The sequence below is a fragment of the Lissotriton helveticus genome, chromosome 12 (genome assembly GCF_964261635.1).
Source record: "Lissotriton helveticus chromosome 12, aLisHel1.1, whole genome shotgun sequence".
In the NCBI taxonomy this organism is placed as follows: domain Eukaryota; kingdom Metazoa; phylum Chordata; class Amphibia; order Caudata; family Salamandridae; genus Lissotriton; species Lissotriton helveticus.
Window position 1 is genome coordinate 115,194,317 of NC_136073.1, and position 22,714 is coordinate 115,217,030.

At 50.0% G+C, this 22,714-nt stretch overlaps 1 protein-coding gene across 7 annotated transcripts in view; it reads left to right on the plus strand.

The window, feature by feature from the left end:
* Positions 1-22,714, plus strand: part of LOC144798642 (transmembrane protein 272-like) — a 1,182,125-nt gene that overhangs the window by 1,108,558 nt on the left and 50,853 nt on the right. For 6 of the 7 annotated variants that reach the window (XM_078669607.1, XM_078669612.1, XM_078669614.1 and 3 more), the window contains one exon: positions 11,236-11,286. The exons of the other annotated variant lie outside the window; for it this stretch is intronic. In XM_078669607.1, coding sequence (XP_078525733.1) covers positions 11,236-11,286 — 51 coding nt within the window. The remainder of the gene's footprint in view (positions 1-11,235; positions 11,287-22,714) is intronic. 7 annotated transcript variants of the gene reach the window in all.

Below are 22,714 nucleotides of genomic sequence, written 5' to 3' on the forward strand. Positions count from 1 at the left end.
ATCAGTTCATCCGCTCGGGGAAGGGGATGGGCGTCGGTCCTGGTGACGGCATTCAGTCCCCGGTAGTAGACACAGAACCGCAGCTCCGGGGGCACCCCGGGGGCGGCGGCCTTAGGGACCAGGACAACGGGACTGGCCCATGGACTGTCTGAGGGTTCGACTACCCCTAGGGCTAGCATCTTGGAAACTTCGGCTTGGATGCAGGCCCGGACTCGGTCGGGGACGCGGTAGGCTCGGTGCCGCACGGGCGGACTGTCCCCGGTGTCGACGTCGTGAACACACCACTGGGTGACTCCGGGGGTGAGGGAAAATAGGTTCGCAAATTGACCCAGCAGTTTCTGGCAGTCCTGGCGCTGTTTGGGTGTCAGCGCGGGAGAGAGGGAGACCCCCTCGACGGAGCCATCTTTCTCGGAGGTGCTCAGGAGGTCTGGTAGAGGCTCGGAGTCGTCCGCTGCTCCGTCATCGGTAGCCAACAACAGGCTCAGTTCGGTGCGGACAAAGTGGGGCTTGAGCCGGTTGGCGTGTAGGACCCGGAGGGTGTTCCGGGGGGACTCCATGTCCACTAGGTAGGTGACTGGGCTCTTGCGCTCCACCACTCTGAAGGGCCCCGTCCATTTGTCCTGGAGGGCGCCGGGGTCGACCGGGGACATGACCCAGACCTGCTGGCCCGGCTCAAATTCAATGGACGAGGCATTTTCATCATACCAGCGCTTCATCTCTTCTTGACTGGCCTTCAGGTTGGTTTCGGCCAGTTCCCGGAACTTCCGAGTCTGGTTGCGGAGAGTCAAGAGGTATCGGAAAACATCGGTCGGAGTATCGGAGGCGGCCAGCTCCCAGCCTTCCTTGACCAGGCTGAGGGGGCCTCGCACAGGGTGTCCATATAATAGTTCAAAGGGGCTGAACCCCAGGGACTTCTGGGGTACCTCCCGGTAGGCGAACAGGAGGCATGGCAGCAGAACGCCCCATTTGCGCCGGAGGGGCTCTTCTAGGCCCTTGATCATTCCTTTCAGGGTCCTATTAAATCCCTCCACTAGTCCATTCCCTTGAGGGTGATACGGGGTGGTGAACTTATACGCGACCCCGCACTGTTGCCACAGGGACCGCATATATTTCGATATAAAGTTTGTGCCCTGATCACTTACGACCTCTCGGGGGAAGCCGACTCTGGAGAAGATCCCCATTAGCGCCCGACCCACTACGGTGGCTGTCATAGTCCGGAGGGGGATAGCTTCTGGGTAGCGGGTGGCTTGGTCCACCAGGACGAGGATGAAGCGGTGCCTCTGAGAGGTTGGAGGATCCAGGGGCCCCACGATGTCGATCCCTACTCGCTCGAAGGGAGTGGTCACCACGGGAAACGGTTGGAGTGGGGCCTTGATTTTCCCCCCACTCTTTCCGCTGGCTTGGTAGGTCGGACAGGTTCGGCAGTGGTTGTACACATCGCTGCGCATCTTCGGCCAATAAAAGTGGGTCACCAGGCGGCTGTAGGTTTTGTCCTGCCCCAGGTGCCCGGCGAGGGGCACATGTGCCAGGTTTAAGAGAGTCTCTGAAGTGGAGGGGGACGACTAGTACTCGGCCGGCCCCCAGATCGGCGATCTTTTGTTCACTGTACAGGAGGTCCTGGTCCCAATAGATCCAGTGGGACCCCGAGGAGTCTCCTGTGGCTTGCGTGGCGGCTTGTTGTCGGAGTCCCTCAAGGGAAGGACATGTCTTTTGTTCCAGACGGAACTGCTCGCGGGTGGGGCCCCCTTCTTGGCGCCACTGGGCTAGTTCGGGAAGGGGCCCGAGCTCGGGAAGTTCTTCATGGCTGGGGCCCTGCGGCCCCAGTTCGGGTTCGGCAGTGGCGGGTGGCGGAGGTGCCGTCCATTCAGGTTCTTCGGGCAGATTGTCTTCGGTTGGGACGGCGTCCCGGGTGGACATGGATCGGGTCGTTACGCAAACCCATTCAGGAAGGCCTAGCATCCCCAGATGCTCTTTGCTCGATCTGTGCCCAGGGGGAACTTTCCAGGTCGTTCCCTAGGAGGCAGTCCACCGGGGCATCGTCTCGGACGGTGACTTTCAGCATCCCGGACACTCCTCCCCACTCGAAGGGGATGCGAGCCATCTGGCACAGGCTCTCGGAATTGTCCGCTGACCGGACAGGGCACAGAACGTGGGGCAAGATTTGTTCTGGGGTCACCAGATGTGCGGTTATGCTGGCCCCCGTGTCACGGAGAGCCTCGGCCCGGCGTCCGTTGATGGTGACCCACTGCCGGTACTTATGGGTGTTGATCGGAATCTGGTCTCGGGGGATCATGTCTTTGTCGCCCAGGGAGAGAAGGCACATGGCCGCGGACTCACATTCTTCTGGTTCCATAGGGACCTTCTTCTTCATCCTTTTCTTCGCTCAGAGCGGTTGCAGTGATTTGTCGACCGGGGGGCCCGGTGGTGCCGGGCAGCTGGTTCATGGGGCAGAGAGGATCATTGGCATAGTGACCCAGCCGCTGGCATCTGTGGCACGTAACGTTGGGGCGTGGCCCCGGTCGGGCTGGATGGGCCCCTCTCGGGCTGGAGGCTGGTGTAGAGGAGGCGGGCGAAGACCCCGGCGGAAGGTCTCGGCCTCGGCTGATGCCAGACCCGCCGCCTCGTGGCCAGTGGTTCCCCGGGGACCCTCGTCCGTATTCTCCTGTGGTGTTCCGGTGGACGCGGTTGCTCGCCCACCGATCTGCTTCGACCGAGCTTTCGCGGCTCGGTCAACTTGCTGTCGAGGAGGTGCTGTCGTAGTTCAATGAAGCAGTTGTTGGAGAGGTGCTCCCATAACATAAGGTCGACCAACTGCTGGTAGGTAGTGACCTGACTGCCTTTGACCCACCCCTCGAAGGCTCTGCTAAAAAAGTTCACATATTCCACCCAAGTGGTACCGGGGATTTTTTTACAGTCTCGGAACCTCTGCCGGTACATTTCGGGGGTGAGTCCGTAGCGCGTGAGTAGGGCCGTTTTCATGTGTTCATAGGAGGTCATTTCGGTGTCAGGGAGTTCCAGCAGGGCGTCCCTCCCTTCGTTGACGAACTTTGCCCACAGGCCGGCGCCCCAATCCTTTAGGGGCACCCGATGGGCGGTCATGGCCACCTCGTAGGCTTTGAACCATTGCTGGATATCATCGTTCTTGTAGTATTCTTTGACTACATCTTTCGGTAGGTGAACCTTGGTGTCCACGGGAGGGGCCGAGGTCTTGGCCCCGGCCGTGCTATCTTCGTTGATCTTGGCTTTGATTTCTAGTTCTCTCAGGCCTCGTTCGTGTTCATATGCTAGCCGTTTTTCTTCGAGGTCGCGTTGTCTCCCTTTTTCTTCTAGATCCCCCTACAGCCGTAGTTGCTCGAGGGCTATCTTTTTCTCCGCTAGCTGGAGTTCTCCGTCTAGCCGGAGTCGTGCAAGCTCCAATTCGTGTAGCCGGTTGCGCTCTCGTTCTCGAGCGTCTTCATAGATGAGGTCCGCGTTTAGTGTTGCGGTTCTTCCCCCATCGGGGGTGCGCTGGTTTCCTGTTGCCCGTTAGGGTTATTCTCCTCTTAGGGTGGTCTGTCTCGGGTTTCCACCCAGGCTTGTAGGGACGATTTGAAGCCCTCTTTTGTGCTCAGGCCAGTGGTAGCGATACCCATGTCTTTACAGAATTGTTTTAGTTCTTTGTGGCTGTATTCTTCTATCTTCTCTTTCTGGAATTCGGCAGGTAGGTTGGTTCCTTGGGTCGTCATGGTCTGTGTTTTTCCGTCGTAGCGGGTAGATCACTCTCTGTACGATTTTGCGTTGGCTAGGATCGCAGCGCCTGCCACCAATGTTAGAAAGGCGAACCCGGGGGAGGCAGAAGGTGTCTGACCACCCCTAGGTCTACCCCTCCTTCAGAGAAGGGACCGAGCGATGTCGAGGGGCCTCCGACGTGAGGGCCCTCTCCTAGAATCGTACAGCAGAGTAACCATACCACTACAAATGTACACCACACGTAGATAGAGTTTTCAATCTTTATCTGGCCATAAGTATCGTTTCAATATATACAGCAGATCCCGAGATCTGGAAAGTCTTGTGACAAAGGGCAAGGTAGCGGGACAGTCTTATAGATGGTCGGTTGCAAGGAGACTCTACGCACAGCTCTCAATCCTCGAGCTGGGGGGTTCCGGAAGGTTGGGCCGCGGCAGCGCCAGCAGGCTCCAAGATGGTTCAGCGAGTGTGGACCGCGGCAGCGCCAGCAGGTTCCAGGTAGAACAGCAAGGTGAGTTTGTCTCTGGGTCAGCCGCGACAGCGTCAGCAGGGCTTCTCGACTCCGGGATACAACTGCCGTCCTACTCCGGGGCTGGCCCAGATATAGGTCTGGAGTCCTTTGATGTCCGGACCCTCTCGCCTGGGGGTCGGGATGATGGTGTCCAGACACCCAGCAGGGGGTGGAGCCAGCGCTCAGGGAGGCCGGAGGCCGATCGAAACCAGGCATCCGGGGACGGTTGGAGAGCCATCGAAACTCCCCTCTCCTTGTCTCAGGTTGAGTGGCCACTCTACCACCCGGAGGGCTCTTGGTGCCTCGATGGCGGGCTCGCTGGGGCCGTGGCCGCGGCTGGGCCGGGACCACATGTCTGTGACGTAATGGGCCCAAGATGGCGTCGGGCCTGGAATGAGGGTCCGGGGTGGGCACCGGACCGGTAATGCTGGGGCGGCCCGAGTGTGCCGTGTCAGTGGTTGTGGGCCGCCGGGTGGCGGATCTGGTGGTTTGTAGGTTGTGCAGAGGTGTGCCTCGGGCTGGATGGAGGGCCGATGTCGTCCGGGGCCCGCCATGCGGGAGGGGTAGGACCACGCCACGAGGCCGGGTCCAACACTTGTCTTAATTTCTAAGGGATCACAATTCTTCGATCTCTTAGTAACAGCCCGTCGGTACTGATGTAAAGTTCATCTTAGACGTGTTTGAATGCCACAAGTTCTTGAGTGTTGACAGTCATACATTGTGTTTTCCAAGTGTCTCCATGAGTTGGTGCGGATTCGGTGCTTGATGTTTTGGATCGTGGCATCTTGGGCAGATGCTTCACTAATGGCTTCTAGCGGGACCGCTGGTGTGCAGGCTTGGTCAATGACGGTGTGGAGGTATTCTTCCACCACAGAGTGTCACACTTGCATCCGGGTTTGTGGATTCTGCGACAGTCTGCTGGGTTTTCAGCCTTCCCTGTTTTGTGAATAATGGTATAGGTGTAGTCTTGTAGGCAAATTCCCCACCGTTCAATCCACGGGGGCATCTTGGCCTGCGGATTACCATAGATGGTTGTTGGCGCCTGGTGATCAGTGATGTGTGAAGTGTTTTCCGTATATGAAGAGTTCAAAGTGCTCACATGCCCACACAACCACAATACTCTTTTTCGGTTGTGAATAGGCCTTTTCCGTGTCGGTAAGGCTACGACTGGCATATGCAACGATGCGGTGTTGGTTGGATTCGTCATCCTATTGTGCTAGAATTGCATCTAGCCCCACTGGGCTGGCACCCACAGTGAATTCGGTCTTCCGTTTGGTGTTGAAGTAGACTAAGTTGAGGGCCCTGCTCACCGCCTCTTTGATCTTGCTGAAGGCTTGTTCACATTTGGCTGACCATTGGAAATGTTGCCCTTGGCGTGTCTGTTCTCTTAACGGGTAACTGATGATGGCGTAGTCTTTGATGTAACAGGCACAGTACCTGGCCGTCCCTAGGAATAAACGGAGGTCCCAGACATCACGTGGCTTTGGAGTGTCAAAGAGTGCAGATACTTTCTCAGGGTCAGGTCTCATGCCGTCCTTTGGGAAGATGTGGCCGTAGAATTAGTGATTTGTGGAACTCCCAGGATGTTGCCGCTGTAGTTAAATGCGTTTGGGATGTTTTGAGTCACATGCCGGACAGCCTCCTGAAAAATCTCGTCCGCAGATGAAATTCCGAAATTAAGACGTTTGTATCTGAAGATGCCTTGGTGAGTGGTGAATGTGGTAATGTATTGATTTCTCATGCAATTCTAGTTGGTGGTATCCCTTGTTGAGATCCAGTTTCGAGAAGATTGTCGCCCCATTTAGGCACGTGATTATTCCGCTTATGTGGGGTCCTGGGTGTCGCTCTCTCAATGGCCGTGTTCAGGGCTTGCATGTCCACACCCATGGCGTACCTTGTTGTCTTGACCTCTTGGGCACAACCATGACCGGCGACACCCATGGATTGGGTCCTGTCAATCGCTCTTTGATTCGGCTCTCAGCAGGTCTTGAAATTGATCATCTCTGCCCTTTGCAAGTGGAATGGCACTTTCCTGTGATGTTGCGCTATTGGTGTTATTTGTTCGTTGATATGTAACTGGACTTTGAAGTGAGTTAGTTTCCCTAGCCCACTGAATAGTTTCGGGAATTTGTTGACCATGTCCGACAAGTCATTCACCTTGTATAAGATTTCAACTAGCTTCAGGCGTTCTGCCGTTGGCAGGCTGAGGAGGCAATCTGCTGCTTCGGGGCCTTCAATTACTTTGGATTTGCCTGTCCTTGTACGTTAGAGAAGTGCGGAATTGTCCTAGGCATGGCAGTGGTTCTTTGGACATCCACGTGTAAACTCGAACTGCTGCTGGTGCCAGTCTCGGTTTGGGAGTCATGTTTTGATATTCTGTGCTGCAAATGTAGTTGAGCGATGCGCCAGTGTCTAGTACAAATTTGGTGGTGGCTTCCTAGTTGAATGTTTATGGGAGTGAGGGAAGTTGATTCTCTGGATGTCGACTGCTGGGATCTGTATGAGCTGACTGATTGGACGCTTGACCTTGATGACCTGGTCGAGTGGTCTCTCCGTCCCAGTACAGCTCTTGCGTGGGGACTGGATCCTATGTTCTGTTTGGTCTGTTTCATCTCCGAGCGGCGGGTTTAGCAAACCGCTTCAAAGTGATTTTCTCTACCGCATCGGTGACATTTTTGACCCATTGCCGGGCACTGGCCCGCGTGGGGGGTAATCTTGGCCGCACCGTTAGCACTGCGGTGATTTCCTCCAGGGTTGTCGATTTCCTCCAGGGTTGGCTTTTTCGGATCCTGCTGCGAGGAGAATTCGCACGATGTGTTCTTGTCTTCCAGATTTGTGGCGGTGAGGGTGACCCCTTGAGTCGGTGTGAGACTGTACTCAAAGTGCTTGTTCTCTTTTCTCGGTTTTGCTGGCCTCCATCTTTTTTGCGTGATCTTGGGCTTGGTCATTGATGCGGGTGAGTTCTTCTATCTCCTCGAGTGTAGTGTTTTTTTAGTGGACAACGCAGTGACTCTGATTGGCATCCTTCGATGTTGCGCAGACAAAGCGCGTCTTCAGTGCTGAACTGGCCAAAGTAATAGTATCGGGCTAGGCGCCTGATGCGGCCGATGAAGTCACTCATGGATTCATCCTTCTCTTGGGATGAAAGATTGAATGTATAGCGCTCCTAATCCAAGTTCCATTTTTGGTGAACCTTCCTATCTAGGGCTTCTTTCACATCTTCGTAGGATGAGGTATTGGCGGTGGGTAGTTCATTAATGATTTGTCCGATGTCTTTCCCCACTAGGTTTCATAAGGTTATGAGTTTTTGATTGGGGTCACAAACTTGCGACCCTGTCATGAAGTCTTCAAAGTCTTCAACCCAGCTTTTCCATTTGGGCCCCATGCTGTTCCCAGATGTCAGCGTTAGAGGCTCGGGTGGGCGTTCGAAGGGTACTCCCATGAGCACCGGTCCTAGTTGCAGGGCATTTTGTGTGGACCCAGTTGCTGCTGGCTGCATGGAATCGGCCTCCAAGGATATGGTGAGTGAAAACGTGACTCTGGTAGACTGTGGGGGCTTCAGGACCACAATTTGTGAGCTCTGGGAACTTTCTCTGAGTCGCCGGACTCCAAGATGGCCGGCGTGGTGAGTTCTGGGGTTAGCCAATGCACGGTGCTTGACTTTAAGATGGCCGCCGAAGGGACGTGATGCCTCACCCTCACTAGGGTAGTTAAACTTTTACTTCACCAGGGTAGTTATTTAATCTGACTTACTCTGGTCTTCACGTGTTGGGCATCAGTAGGGTTGCGCTTTCTGGATCGTGGGCCGCTTCAGCGAGTCGGCCTGATGCTCATGCCCTTCTCTCGCTGTCGAAATGCTCTGCAGTGCCTTCTTGGTCGTGCGCTCCTTCTAAGCCTCAGTGGTTGCGAAGAACAGGTGCGGTGGGTCAGCTGATCCCACCCTCGTCGCCAGATTCCTGTCCTCTGGCTAAAAACGACCATAGACACGGAGCTCTTTCGTGGAACGTCTTTATTTTCCCTCCTCTACATTTCCCCTAGCTCCTCCCTTCCCGCTTCCTCCCTAGCCCTTTCTTTCCCTTTTCCTGCCTGCCCTCTCTGTGGATCAGGGTCCGGCATAGCAACATGACCGAAGGGTCCTCAGGAGATGTGCCAGTGACACACAAGGAAAGAAAATGTGAAGGTTCCTCAATAGACATTCCAGTGGTACACAAGGAAAAAAGGTGCCAAGGTTTGTCAGGAGACATGTCAATGACACACAAGGGAAGGTGTGAGGGTTCCACAGGAGACATGTCAGTGATACACAAGGAAAGAAGGTGTGAAGGTTGTCCCAAACACCACTGGTATTCCGCTCCACAAAGTGTGCAGATTCTGTGAAGGGATATCTGTTCTTGGAACTCAGTGCAGAAATGGGAGAAAGCCTGCCTTGTGGTCTTTCCTGTCTTGAATCATTGTGTCTCCAGTCTGATTTCTGGGCTTCTGTTATAACCCTGTTCCCAAATGTTGTTCCTTTCTCAGCCAGGCACGGAGGGGGGCGTTTATGAATGCCCAGGAGGCGATGCCGCTGGGTCTAGGAGACATCCATTAGAGAATAATTGGGATAACCCAATAATCGTCACCAGACCTGGGTACAATGCAGAAATGAAAAATTGGTCCATGCTGGCTTTAAAGGAGAAATAAATCACAATATATCTAGCGTGTGTTGCAATAATAGTCGAGCACTAGAAATTGGTACCATGTAGAGAAACAACTACGTTCCAGAGTAGCAAGATAGGAGATTTTAAAGCATACAGTTAATGTAAAACAAGGCGATGCACCAAAGGTTAATTCAGTTCTAGTATATTTATTCCGTATACTTGAAATAAGTAACAATTTATGCATTTGAAAAGATACAAAGGTTGCGTCAAAGGGGAAATGAGGGATGTGTGCTCGTGATGGATAGGGATAGGTAGAAGTCACTGGTTTAAGAATACACACTTTTTCAATAATTCCAAAGGCAGACTGGTAAAGACCAGTACAGAAAGACATGTCCTATTAAAAATCATTACATCATGATATACAGTTTTTTGTAAAATGCATCAATGCAACATCAGAAGATGGGGAATGGTTCAGGGCTCGTGTGGGTGGGGAGCATCGACATCTGGCAGTCTGATATCCTTTACGCGCCCCTGGATGTTAGAACTAGTTTGAGAGCTGCAGGGCCCGAATTCCAGGAATTGAATCTGTTTACCTCTGTTCTGGGGCTGACTTACTATGTGATCGAAAAATAACGCACCAAGTCACCCCTTTCAGCATTTGACTCTCAAGGTAGTGAGGTGAGTAATCCAGAAAACAACAAGTGATGGACTGAATGTGGATCAATGTCACACACTCCCCCAGTCAAAAGATCTGGGCCCAAATCCATCGTTTTTTTGCACTCCACACCACCCTGGGTCAGATAATGGCTTTATGCAAATCAGCTCTGACCCTGTTGCCCCATGGGAACAGTCCAGTCCGAACTACAACAGCCATATCTTTCCCAGACCGGAATCAAGCATCCGAGGACCGGACCGGTTTCGAGGTAACACCTCTCTTCAGCCCGGCTAGCTTGACTCCAAGTGGTGTGGAGTGCCTGGGACCCACGTCTGGGCATCCCCAGCGCACTTAGGGCGGCAATTGCAAAAAACAACAAGTGATGGACTGAATGTGGATCAATGTCACACACTCCCCCAGTCAAAAGATCTGGGCCCAAATCCATCGTTTTTTTGCACTCCACACCACCCTGGGTCAGATAATGGCTTTATGCAAATCAGCTCTGACCCTGTTGCCCCATGGGAACAGTCCAGTCCGAACTACAACAGCCATATCTTTCCCAGACCGGAATCAAGCATCCGAGGACCGGACCGGTTTCGAGGTAACACCTCTCTTCAGCCCGGCTAGCTTGACTCCAAGTGGTGTGGAGTGCCTGGGACCCACGTCTGGGCATCCCCAGCGCACTTAGGGCGGCAATTGCAAAAAACAACAAGTGATGGACTGAATGTGGATCAATGTCACACACTCCCCCAGTCAAAAGATCTGGGCCCAAATCCATCGTTTTTTTGCACTCCACACCACCCTGGGTCAGATAATGGCTTTATGCAAATCAGCTCTGACCCTGTTGCCCCATGGGAACAGTCCAGTCCGAACTACAACAGCCATATCTTTCCCAGACCGGAATCAAGCATCCGAGGACCGGACCGGTTTCGAGGTAACACCTCTCTTCAGCCCGGCTAGCTTGACTCCAAGTGGTGTGGAGTGCCTGGGACCCACGTCTGGGCATCCCCAGCGCACTTAGGGCGGCAATTGCAAAAAACAACAAGTGATGGACTGAATGTGGATCAATGTCACAGGTTACCTCGAAACCGGTCCGGTCCTCGGATGCTTGATTCCGGTCTGGGAAAGATATGGCTGTTGTAGTTCGGACTGGACTGTTCCCATGGGGCAACAGGGTCAGAGCTGATTTGCATGAAGCCATTATCTGACCCAGGGTGGTGTGGAGTGCACAAAAACGATGGATTTGGGCCCAGATCTTTTGACTGGGGGAGTGTGTGACATTGATCCACATTCAGTCCATCACTTGTTGTTTTTTGTGAGTAATCCAGGGCTTACTCTGGGGGAGTTGGTGTATTCAGTAAATTACAAACAAACTTTTAATAAATCTATTATTAAGCCAGTACTTGGGGGGGGGGGGGGGGGTGGAGGGTAGGAGGGGGGGTATTGTGGGGCTGAGGGCAATCACTGTGATGTCATTGAGTTCGAATCGAAGGGTGTGTGACGTCACTCCTGCTACCACTGGCATTTTGGCGAATCTACATCATGGTGGGGCATGGGTTAGGGAATGAGATGTTGTTTGGGATAAGGGGGCGGGCTGGGTTTCCTTAGGGGGGATTGCAGTACAGAGCAGGCCTTAAATACAGAGGGGCTTATCAGAGCATGGATGTTGTCTCCAGACCTAACTTTTTTTAACCTGATTACCTTTGCAGTGTCTGGGAAAGTCATCACAGCAGGGATGTCCATTGCAAGCATCGCTGTCGGTGAGTTGGTCCTGCCCTGTGCTGCCCTGGTAACGTGTAGGCTGAACCTGCTGCATGTGTTGAGTTACACCCTAGAGTGGTTTAGGATGTTGTAGCGGGGTAAACCTGATTTGTCTGCCTTTGACTAGAGGAATCCAACTGAATTCTAGGCTGCATGGTGCCCTGATGTACTTGGTCCAGGATTTATTTTTCGTTTTATTTTGACAACAGTCCTCTCAGAAAGCTGGGAGCTCATTGCCATCAGTTGTATCTGGTCATTATTCTACCAGCATAGCCTCTAGTTTAATTTTGAGATTGGTAAAAACAAATCGTAAAAATAAGCAAAAATATATTTTTTCCTTTTGAATCTTTAACCTAACACAGCAGATAAATAGAGACTTCATTCAAAGGTATTTTAGCACTGCCTAAACTATTCCTAAAGGATTGTTAAAGCAGCTAGAGGCAGAATTGCCATGATAAAAAGTAATAGAGGATTTTGCAAATATTCCCTTGAGGTATGAGCTCCTGACTCTTTCAAAATCTGAAGACACAAAAATTGGCTGTTCTTCTCTGAAAAAGGTGTCAATCCTAGCTCGACCTGTACTAATGGCTCCATACCTCTCTTGCCCCAGGAGACAAGACCATGATAAACACTGCTCTGATTTAGGGGGCTTTACACCTTGTAAACATGCTGGGGAAGGAAATGTGTTCCAAGGAAGCAAGACCTTGGCCCATTTTTGGTGCACGCTTCAGCCATGAAACCACGGAACTCCCAGCTCAATGTGCCATCTATCCAGCGATCAATCACACCATCACAAGTATATTAACTATCACTGCTTCAAGGTACCAGTGACCATATATACACCTTGGCTCACCTGCTGCTTGCATTAAAAACCTCCATTCCCTCAAAGACAGTTCCAAATCAGACTTCCATTTATTGTTGAAGTGCAGTTTTTGTGTAAATTCTATACCCCACCCAGAAAACCACAGAATAAAGTCAGCAAAATTATACATGAACCAATATGAAACAAACCGCCTTCTGGAGGCACGTCACTGCACAATGCTGTACACAGTTCTAAACCAGGATCCTGGTTGTCCAAGGATAATAAGCCATTACTAAACAATGTTACTCTGTTCTAACCTTGCTGGCCTCTATCCCATATGATTCCCTTCTGAACAATAGGAAACTGAATTAATTGCAAATTCAGCAGGTCATTTTTCCTCCAGTCATTGTGAATTCATCATCATCATAAAGCTTTATTCGAGTTACATACTCATAAAAGCACAACATACATTTTAAAACAACATAGTTAATAATTCAATCAAATACATTTTATAAAACAGTTGTGCAGCTTTAAGCAATATAAAAGTGACACATAATAAAACAGTTATCAAATCAAATTAATGGAAAGGGCTCTTCTCCTGATGGACCAGGCCCACCCCAGATATTTAGCTATGCCCATAACAATAGGCTCCTCAGTGGTGGTGCAGATAATTCTCTGCACCTCAGCTGCACTATTTATCCCGAGTTTCTTGCAAACTGGGACTAACCAAACCCTTCTTGGAGCGGCGTAGGCATTACAAGCAAATAGGAAGTGGCCCACACTTTCATTGGCTGCACCACATGCTGGGCAGCACAGGATATTCAAACTCTTCCACCTGCCTGTTAAGTATCTCAAGGGGAGGGAGCCAGATCTTAGCTGGAAAAACAACTTCCTGTCCATGGGGACAGTTATACTATCCCAATACTGTTCTAACACAGGACACATTTTGATTTCCAGAAAGCGGCCGCCCATTGAATCAGATTTAGCCCCCCTCCAAAGCCTACATTCTATCCACTCCCAATATAATGTTTTAAGGGTGTTTTTGCTTGGGAAAGCTTCCCCCGCAGGGTTGTTCCATAAATTGGAAAGGCCCAGTTCGCCTAGCGTGACCCTTAAGTTTTTCAGCCAAGGTATTTTATGGAAGGTGTCAATTTTAATTGTTGCTAGGAACCCATCGGCATAGTGCCTAATCTCGGGAGTCGTCTCCAATATAAGATTGGACGCAATCGAGCTCTGTCACGAACAGTTCTTCTCCCGAGATCAAGACTAAGCGGGATTAATGGGGTGCTCTGGGGAAGTCCCGTAATTCCTCTAAGAAACCTGTTTTCCACTATCTGTAGGGAGGTGAGCTTTTCAAAGCCCCACAGTTCTGCCCCGTATAGGGCTGACCCTATTGCCTTAGCATCATATACGGCAAGAACGGGTTTTATGGGCTTTGTTTTTGACCTTTTATGCTCCACCCGTAGAGCCCCCGAAATCTGCACATGTTTCAGGACCGCTTTTTCTATATGGCGGGACCAGCCCTGTTTAGTTGATATTTGTACTTCTAAATAGGTAAACTCCCTGACTGTCTCAAGCTCGGTGTTATTCATATATATCCTAGGGCGAGGTTTACATCCTCGGGAGAAAGCCATCAGCTTGGTCTTGCCTACGTTAACTTCAAGACCATGCTCGAGGCAGAACTCGTCAAAGATATTTAAGGCACGCTGTAGCCCAGCGGGAGTCTTAGACATTATTAAGGTATCGTCAGCGAACATCAGGATTGGAACCCTGAGGCCCGCTAACGAAGGGGCATCCAAACTTGCATTCAGCATCCTGCCCACTATCCCGTTGATATATAATGTAAAAAGCAAGGGTGCCATTGCACAGCCTTGACGAACCCCTCGTTCCACCGGGAAATCGATGGAAGATTGGCCGTCCAGGCCCCATTGGACTTTAGCAAAATTGCTCTCATGTAACCTCATGATTAGAGTGAGCAATTCTGCTGGGATACCTAACTTGTTTAAAACTGACCAAAGCTTGCTTCTTAGAACTAAATCTAATGCAGCCCGCAAGTCGACAAAGGCGACATACAGGCTGCCCCTACCAAGAAGAACCGTGCTCCACCGCAACATTGTAAAACGAAACACCTGGTCTACAGTGCTGATCGCCCTCCGGAAGCCTGCCTGAAAAGGGGAAGAGAGTTAGTCTCATCCACCCATTCCATAAGTTTGTTTACCACCATCTTCCCAATCACTTTTTGGATTGTGGCAATCAAACTTATTGGCCTATAATTGGCTGGAAGGGATCGTTCTCCCATTTTATATATCGGTATAATGATGGCTCCCTTCCATTGGTATGGGACTAGCGCACCTTTTGCAATGGCATTCCCCAGCAGGAACACGTACCTGACCCATCTATTTTTATCATGTTTGAAAACATCCGAGGGTATCCCATCTATACCCGGGGCCCTACCCCCTTGTGCAGAACATATTGCCAGTTCTACTTCTTTTGCAGAAAACAAGTTGTCTCTGGGAAATACAGCTGGAATTACTTCCCCCGCCACCTTCTCCTTTGTCTCTGCATATTGGGGCCTAAAATAGTTCACCCAAGCTGACTCTGGAACATTGTTATCAGGTTTAGTTGGGATGCCACCTCTGCCCCACTTCACTAACTTCCAAAAAAGCCTAGAATCCTTGGCTCCAGAGGCCTTTTTTAGATCATCCCAGTACTTCTCGTCCCAGGTTTTTTTTGCCAAGGAGATACTTGCGTTGTATTGCTTCCTTGCTGCCCTTATTGCAGCCCTGTCCCTATTTCTAATGGCATTACCCAGGGTTAATCTAGCTACCCTACACTGTTGATTAAACCACCTACCTGGTTTGGGGGGTGCTATTCGATTTCCCTTGCACGCTCTCATAAAATGCGGTCTTAAAAGAGCGAAAAGGTTGTTATGGATATCAGTAATTGCCCTGGATCCTGGGACTATTGAACTTGCTAATTCCATGGCGACAAGGGCATTATCCACCTCAGAACCAATATAGTCCATAGACGCTACATTCATCAGGACACATGGCCATTTCAGTCTGCGCATATCGTTTGACATGTCCGGGGGAAAGCCATCATTTGCCTTGGAATCGAAATGGGCAGACTTCCACCATGTGTGAGACACACAGAGGGGGTTATGATCACTTTCTATCCTGCCCTTAATTTCCATACTGGTATTTACATAATTTACTGGTTCCAACACAAGGATGCCGGGCCGCATGCCACTGAGCTATTTGAAACTCTCTCGAGCTTAAATTTCACACAACTTCTTAAGTTCCCCACCCATAGCGGTGGCCATATCCTCGATCACATCTGGATTCATGGGGTTAAATCACGCCTTGTGTGTGGTCTGACCACTCCTTGATCAAGACTATAATCTCTGTCGATGGTAACATCAGGGCCCCCCCACTGGGGCTGTTGACTCCTCTAAATTTCTCTCCCATTTGTCACAGACCTGTCCCTCCCTCCCTAACGATATCCGCATCGATGAGCTAGACGGCAACATTTCTCACTGGCTTACGTCAGCTAGCGATATCTTTGCCCCATTAACCAAGTTCCCCCGCTCTCGGCATAGTAACTCCCACAAATGGTTTGACTCAACTAAAAACCCAACATCTGGAGCTACGCCAACTGGAGCGCAAGTGGAGGAGAGTCTACTGTCCCACGAGCAGAGACACTTATGTGGCCGCTCGCAATAAATACAAAAAAGCCATTACTGCGGCCAAAACAGCATATGCCTCTAAGAGAATTTTATCCGCCCCCTGTAAATCGAAGGAGATTTTTAAAGTCCTTGACGAATTTACCTCTGACTCCAGGACGCTCCCGACCCAGGCTCCTACACAGGAGTCATGCAATGCTCTCAGCAGGTTTATCTTAGAGAAAATTGTTATGATTAAGGACACTATTCCGGTCACCTCTCCTGGCACTGACTCTGTTTGTCCCCCCACAATGCACTCGCTCTCGCACATTTCCCCTCTCTTGATTCAAAATGTTTGGCCACACTGGCCGCTCGTGTTAAATCCGGTTCTCCGGACGACTGCTGTCCACCATCCATACTACGGGACATATGCCTTTCTTTACCTGACAGTATTCTCCCTCTGTTGAACTCTTCTCTCTCTTCTGGCTCGGTACCTAGCTCTTTCAAGGCAGCCGTTCTGGTGCCTCTATTGAAGAAGCCTGGAGCCGACCCCGCAGCCTTGGCGAACTACCGGCCTATCTCCCTTTTACCCTACTTCTCTAAAATTCTGGAAGCCCACGTCACTGCCTGTCTCTCTCAGTTCATCGAGAGCTCCAACTTCCTTGAAGCCAACCAGGCCGGTTTTAGACCCGGCCACTCCACGGAGGTAGTGATCTTGGCCGTGTTGGATGCTCTGAGAGACGGCGCTGACAGGGGTACCCCCCAGGCCCTGGTTCTTTTAGATCTGTCGGCCGCCTTCGACACGGTGGACCATAACATCCTTCTCCACCGTGTCGAGCAGGCCGGCATCCATGGCCTGGCGCTGGCTTGGGTCGAATCCTTCCTGACCGGGAGGTCTGTCAGCCTGGGTACCTTTAGGGCACCTAGGGAGCACTCACTCTGCGGGGTCCCCCAGGGCTCCTCTTTATCTCCTCTTCTCTTCAATCTGTATCTCCAACCTCTTCTCTTTTCTCTGAGGCAGTGGGACGTCACCGTCTTTAATTACGCTGACGACCTGCAACTCATCTTTCCTCTTAATTCTCTTTCTGCTATCTCTAATTTCCAGGCGGTTATGGTCCACATTCTCCAGTGGATGAGCCAGAATCAACTTAAATGGAATCCCGGGAAGACGGAGCTCCTTCTCCCTGGCAAGAGCTCTTCCCACTGGGGTCCGCACTTCTGGCCGGCAGAGCTTGGCCCCTCTCCCACCCCTGTGGCCTCGGTGAAGAGTCTCGGGGTCACTATTGACTCCGAGCTATCCCTTAAGCCCCAAATAGGGATGGTGGTCTCTTCCTGCATGTATCAGCTGCGCAGGATCAGGAAGTTGGCCTATCTCTTGACTCCTGAAGCCCTGATTCAAGTCATCATGGCTCTTGTTCTCTCCCGCTTGGATTTCTCGAATTCTCTCTATCATGGTCTGCCGAAGGTCCTCCTTTCTAGACTACAGATCGTCCAGAACCAAGCGGCGAGACTGGCCTTCGGGACCCCGAAATGGCAATCCGCCAAACCTCTTCTCACCAAATTACACTGGCTGTCTGTCACTTCGAGGGTAGCCTTTAAGATCGGCTGCCTCACTTTTAAATCCCTAACCGGCCCCTGCCCTGCCTTCCTGAAATCCCTTATCAGTCCCTACTGCCCTTCACGTAACCTCAGATCTTCTCACCTCCGTCTCCTGGTTGTTCCTTCTTTTAAATTCTGCAGAATCGGTGGCCGGAGATTCGCACTCTTGGCCCCCAAATTCTGGAACTCTCTTCCTCCCTCGCTTAAATTCTCCAACTCGCTTATCCAATTTCGCAAATCCTTAAAAACTTGGCTCTTCCCACAATCCGGTTAATTTCCTCCGCCTCCCTCAGTATCAGATCAGCGCCAGGAAACCCACGGTGACAGAGCGCTTTACAAGCACACCTTAACATAACATAACATATCACAGACCCCCTACCAGAGGTTGACACTACATATAACATAATCTATCCTACTTTTGTTATGACCGTTGTCAAATGTACATACTCCCTCCTTGTCTCCCTTTGTTCTCCCATTAAGGGCCCTCATCCCATGTTCCAAACACATGGCATTTAGGAGAAGTATGTCCTTCGTCCAGCATTTGACAGGGGCTAGGTTCAAAGAAGGGACTCCCCCAGAGGTTGTCTTCCTCCTGCCCCAAAGGGTCTTCAGTACTATCTAGGGGTTCGAAGGTCCTATTTAAATCCCCAGCTATTATTACTCAGTTTCCAAGGGACTTGGTTTGCGGAAAAGTGGATAGGGCCTCTAGGGTGGAGGAACTCCCAGTATTGGAGCCTCTAGCATAGACATTATACAAATCTATCACCCCACACTTTTCAGAGGAGATTCGCAGCATTAAAATGTCTCTGCAACCCAAATCTCACAATTTCATCGTAATATCCAAGCTCTGCCTAATCCAAACTGTGAGGCCTCCCATTGGTCTACCCCTGGGACCTCTACTTGCAGGAATTGAGAAGTTTAAATAACCTGGAAGGTAAATAGGGTCACAAGCCCATGTCTCCTGGAAAAAACACAGTTCATACCCGTTGATAAAATCAATCCAAGGTTGTAATGTCAACTTGCTCCCCAGTCCTGTGATGTTCCAAGATATAAAACTCCCTACAACAAGCCCATCCCTGCAAACTGTTCTTATAGGGCTGGATATAGGGGGGTTCACAGGGTCATTATCATGCTCTCTCCAGTTTTGGTCATTGTCTGGAATGTTTTGATCCATAACTTGAGTCAATAATGCTTAATGCTGGTATTTCCCTACTCTCCAAATTTGGTCCTAGGTCCCCGGTATGTGCCACCTCAGATACAATCTTATCACCAGCAATTGCTTCATTTAGCACAACGTTAACATTCAATTCAGGGTCATCGAGGTTCCAACATGAATTCCAACAAAATATTCCTCCCCAACTAATCCAATCGTCAGACTTGGGTCAACACCCCCAACCCAAACATTGCATACCTTCCAAAGAATTAGTTTGGGCCATTGCTATGGGTTTGCCATTGCAATGGGGTAATAGATGGAGCAACCCCCACCAACGAAAAGTTATTGGAGCAGCTTGAATTCCTAGGCGCACCTACATGGGCACAGATTTGCCTTGGATAAAAAAACGTGAGGTCCACGATGACAATTCCACCACTATTTGTACCCCAGCCCTGCCTTGTTATCCAACCAGCCACCCTGGGGTCTTGAAAGTTAATAACAATACAATCCCCCCCAAGTTTTTGGGAGTACAGCCAATCCAAACGGTCCTTCTTACCCCTATTATCAGCCCATCCACTTCCCCTGGTAGTGGTCTGTTTACCCTTAACCAGTGCATTACCTTGTTTTTGAGCACCTGGAAGCTTTCCCTTTGTCCAACTAGAAGGGGTGGTACATTTGTAAGGACCACAACATAGGGATAAGAATCCGGGGTGAGATTCATAGGGGGTATTTTTTGAGGAGGCTTCATTGGGCGGGATAAAGGTTGTACAGTAGCTGGGACAACAGGACGAGCTATAGGAATATTTGATGTTGGCTGGGGGTTAGCGGTTGGAACATTACTTTGCTTAGAGTCGTTGTTAGCCCCTGTTCCAACATTATGGCGAGTTTTAGGAATGCTTGGTGAGGGCTGGAGATTATTAAGAACTGAAGTATTACCCTGCAGACATTCTTTATTTTTGCCCTTGGGCACCAGGTCTGGGGCCTTAGTAGTTTTTTTCCCTAAACTAGTAGCCGGGCAGGCTGACACTACAGTTTTAATCAATTGGCTTGATCCCTTTTTCAGGGACCCATTTATAGTCTTGCCTATAGAAGACTTTATCTCAGCAATACACAAGTTTTTTTCCTTCCCTATAGTTTCCTGGCACTTGCTACTCTCGTTTAACCTAGATTGGGATTTAATTAGAGACTTTGTGGAGAAAAAATTGTCGAGGGTGGCCTCCTCCAAATGATCCAAGCGACTAATTATCTTCTTAACTTGGTCCTCTATAGGTGTCAAAAGGGACCTTAATAGCTTTTCCAGCTCTGGTATCAGAGGATGTGTCGAAGGGGCGTTCACAACCATCCCCTTCCTCTGAGGGTCATTAGTGGTAGCGCTTGGACTCAATACAAGAACATTTCCCCCCTCTTTTAATGGATCACCACTTTCACTGACCATACTATACTCCTCTCGTATGGGCAGGGAATTTTTCGTGACTTTCCTAACTTTAATTGGAGGTTTAGAGGAATGACATTTCCTTGGAGCGATACTCCTCTTTCTCTTCGCGCAAGATTTTAAAATAAGCGCACTAGTAGACACACTAGATTCAGCTATATAGTTCGGGGGGTTAATAAGGTTTACAAAAGGATTTATAGACGGAGTAGAAATCTCCGGTCCCAAATTAGAACCACCCTCGGTCTCCAAGATTAAAGGAGGTGCATTAAGTACTTCAGACACAACAGGCAGGGTTATAGACGACAAGGGAGTGACCAATGCCGGGTAGGCTTGCGGTAAACGTTTATCCGCAGAATTCTTAAGAATCTCAATAGTCAGCCTACGCTCTGCACGTTTCTCTGCCAAAGTAATTTCCTTGTCAATATCCTGAGTAACACGGTTAAAAAATGTATCTAATGGGCCAAGGATCGTTAATCCACCCTCAGATTGGGTAGGGACCAGGCTTGTGCTATTTTGTGATAACGACATTGTTTACAACCCACCACAGCGAGACTAATAATACTTTTGTCACAATAAATCACTATGACACAAATTGAAGGAAGCAAAAGTCGCTACAATCCCACGAACTAACAGAAACAATTACTTAGCCCCAGGTGTCAATAAGGTGGCCCAGCCCGGGCTTCTCCCGGGCACGCTCCCGCACAGCGGGACACACCTGCTACGGATATACAATGAGCGGGAGGAGGAGCCTGCAGGGAGAGCGTCCCAGGTGGTGGCGGTTGGGGGTTGCGGGCGCTCCTGGGACTTGTAGTCCTGCGCCGCAACACGCTCGCAGCCCTGCACACTCAGCCTCCTACAGGGAGCTCCACACGAAGCGGGACCCGCGCAGCGGGTTCCGCGAGCAGTTAGGATGAAGGCAGGGGTAAAATCCGCAGTCCAGGGTCCCAACTTGAGGCAAGAGCAATTCCAAAAGTTGTGAATTCAAGAACCATAGATCATTCCCACATGTAGGCATATTCTATGCCCATTTCCTTCTCAACTGTCTCCTGTCATCTGTTGATTGCCCAGCATTTGAAAAATAATAATTTGTCTGTTTTCTAAATTCATGTGTTGAAATTATTGAAATGAAACCGACTTAAAGCAGGTCGTGCCTGTTTACATTAATCATTTCAAGCATTAGGTGCCTGCCTGTATTTGGGCACTGTTTACATCAGCACCATCACTTGCCACTAGAGGAGGGAAGAATGAAAAGACGGTGTGAGGGATGAGGTATGAACAACCAGGGATGAGGGTGTCCCAAGGTCTATAGATCAGTGTACATTTGAAGTCACTATAATGTCATTTCACTCCTCACTCTTTAAGTGAGTGAGTGACGGTGCGAGAGGGGCAATGGATAATGAGTGACTGATTAGGAGTGAGGATTCAGGGATATGGAGGCAGGGGTGACAAATTAAGAATAGGTGAGGGCTGAAGTGTGAGTTGGAGATGGTAAATGAGTGATGAATGAGGGTTTATAAGTGAGGAATGATGAGGAAGGGATAAAGAATGATGATGAGGGAGGGATAATTGGAGGTAGAAGAGTCGGGGTTGATGAGGAAAGGAAGATGATCTATTTCACAAACCTAGATGTACAGCGGCCCATGACATAGCAGAACATGATAGCCTTCTTAATCATCTCTGAGGTTGGACAGAAGCAGCGGCCCAGGATCTTCACTGAACTGGGCAGCTTCATTTCTTTAAAAGCGTTACCAATGGACAGGGCTTAGCACAAACTGAACCATCCTGATAACTTACAGGTGATCCCAAGTTCTGCCTCAAAAGAGAGGTCAGATCCAGAAATTGGGGCAAAATCCCAGAGCGCTTGGATCACATCAAGCATCCGAGGAAAACTTCCTCTGCCTCAGTGTGTCCAAAATGGAAATGTGTGATTAAAACAGCACCTCAGTGGCCCTTCGCCGCATACTTTGGTGGTAGCCTCGGCGGCGGTCCTGAGTGTAGTATGTGATTCCAAGCTTTCTTTCACCTACAAGGGCAAACATAGTCAACTACCCATGGTCCTGCAGGGTCAACCCTTCCTCCAGGCCACACACTGGATCTGAACAGACCCTTAACTGTGCAGCGATACAACATAAGGTCAGGCATGTCTGGCCAAAAACACATTCAGAAACTAATGCATGATAGACTGGCCCTAAATTGCTACACTGCTTACCAGCAGAACAAAGCACAACATTCAAGACAAAAAGCACCATCGCCAAATGTTTTAATCCTAGCTAAAGTCTACAGTCGGGCAGGCACAGAGAGTGGGTGTAGAGTCCGGAACTGTATGGCACAAAATTGCGTACTTTTCACCAAGTGACTTAGATATTTCTCATCCACCAGAGTAAACGGGGAGACCTAACTGCAACCAGATTGGTTGCCATCAGCCTGAACCCTCCCGGCGTAATACTTGTGTACTACAAAGCCATTCACATTTAGGGTAAACCTCATAAAAATGGGTGTTCTAGCTCTAAAAAAACAAGACAAATGGTTCCATTTAGATGTTTCAAACACTGAAAGGTTGTACAAATGACATCTGTTCCTGTTTGACTCTTTTTCCTGTTAGGAGATGATCCCTTATTCTACTGACGACTGTTTGCACTTCACCAAATTATTCCAAAACGTGCTTAGGAGGTATTAAGGTCCCAAAATGAGTCTTCAACACATAATGAATGGCCACACATCAGGCTGAAGAATGTGATAGAGCGAATAGTATCTGACTTGTGTTGCTTGTTGTTACGGTA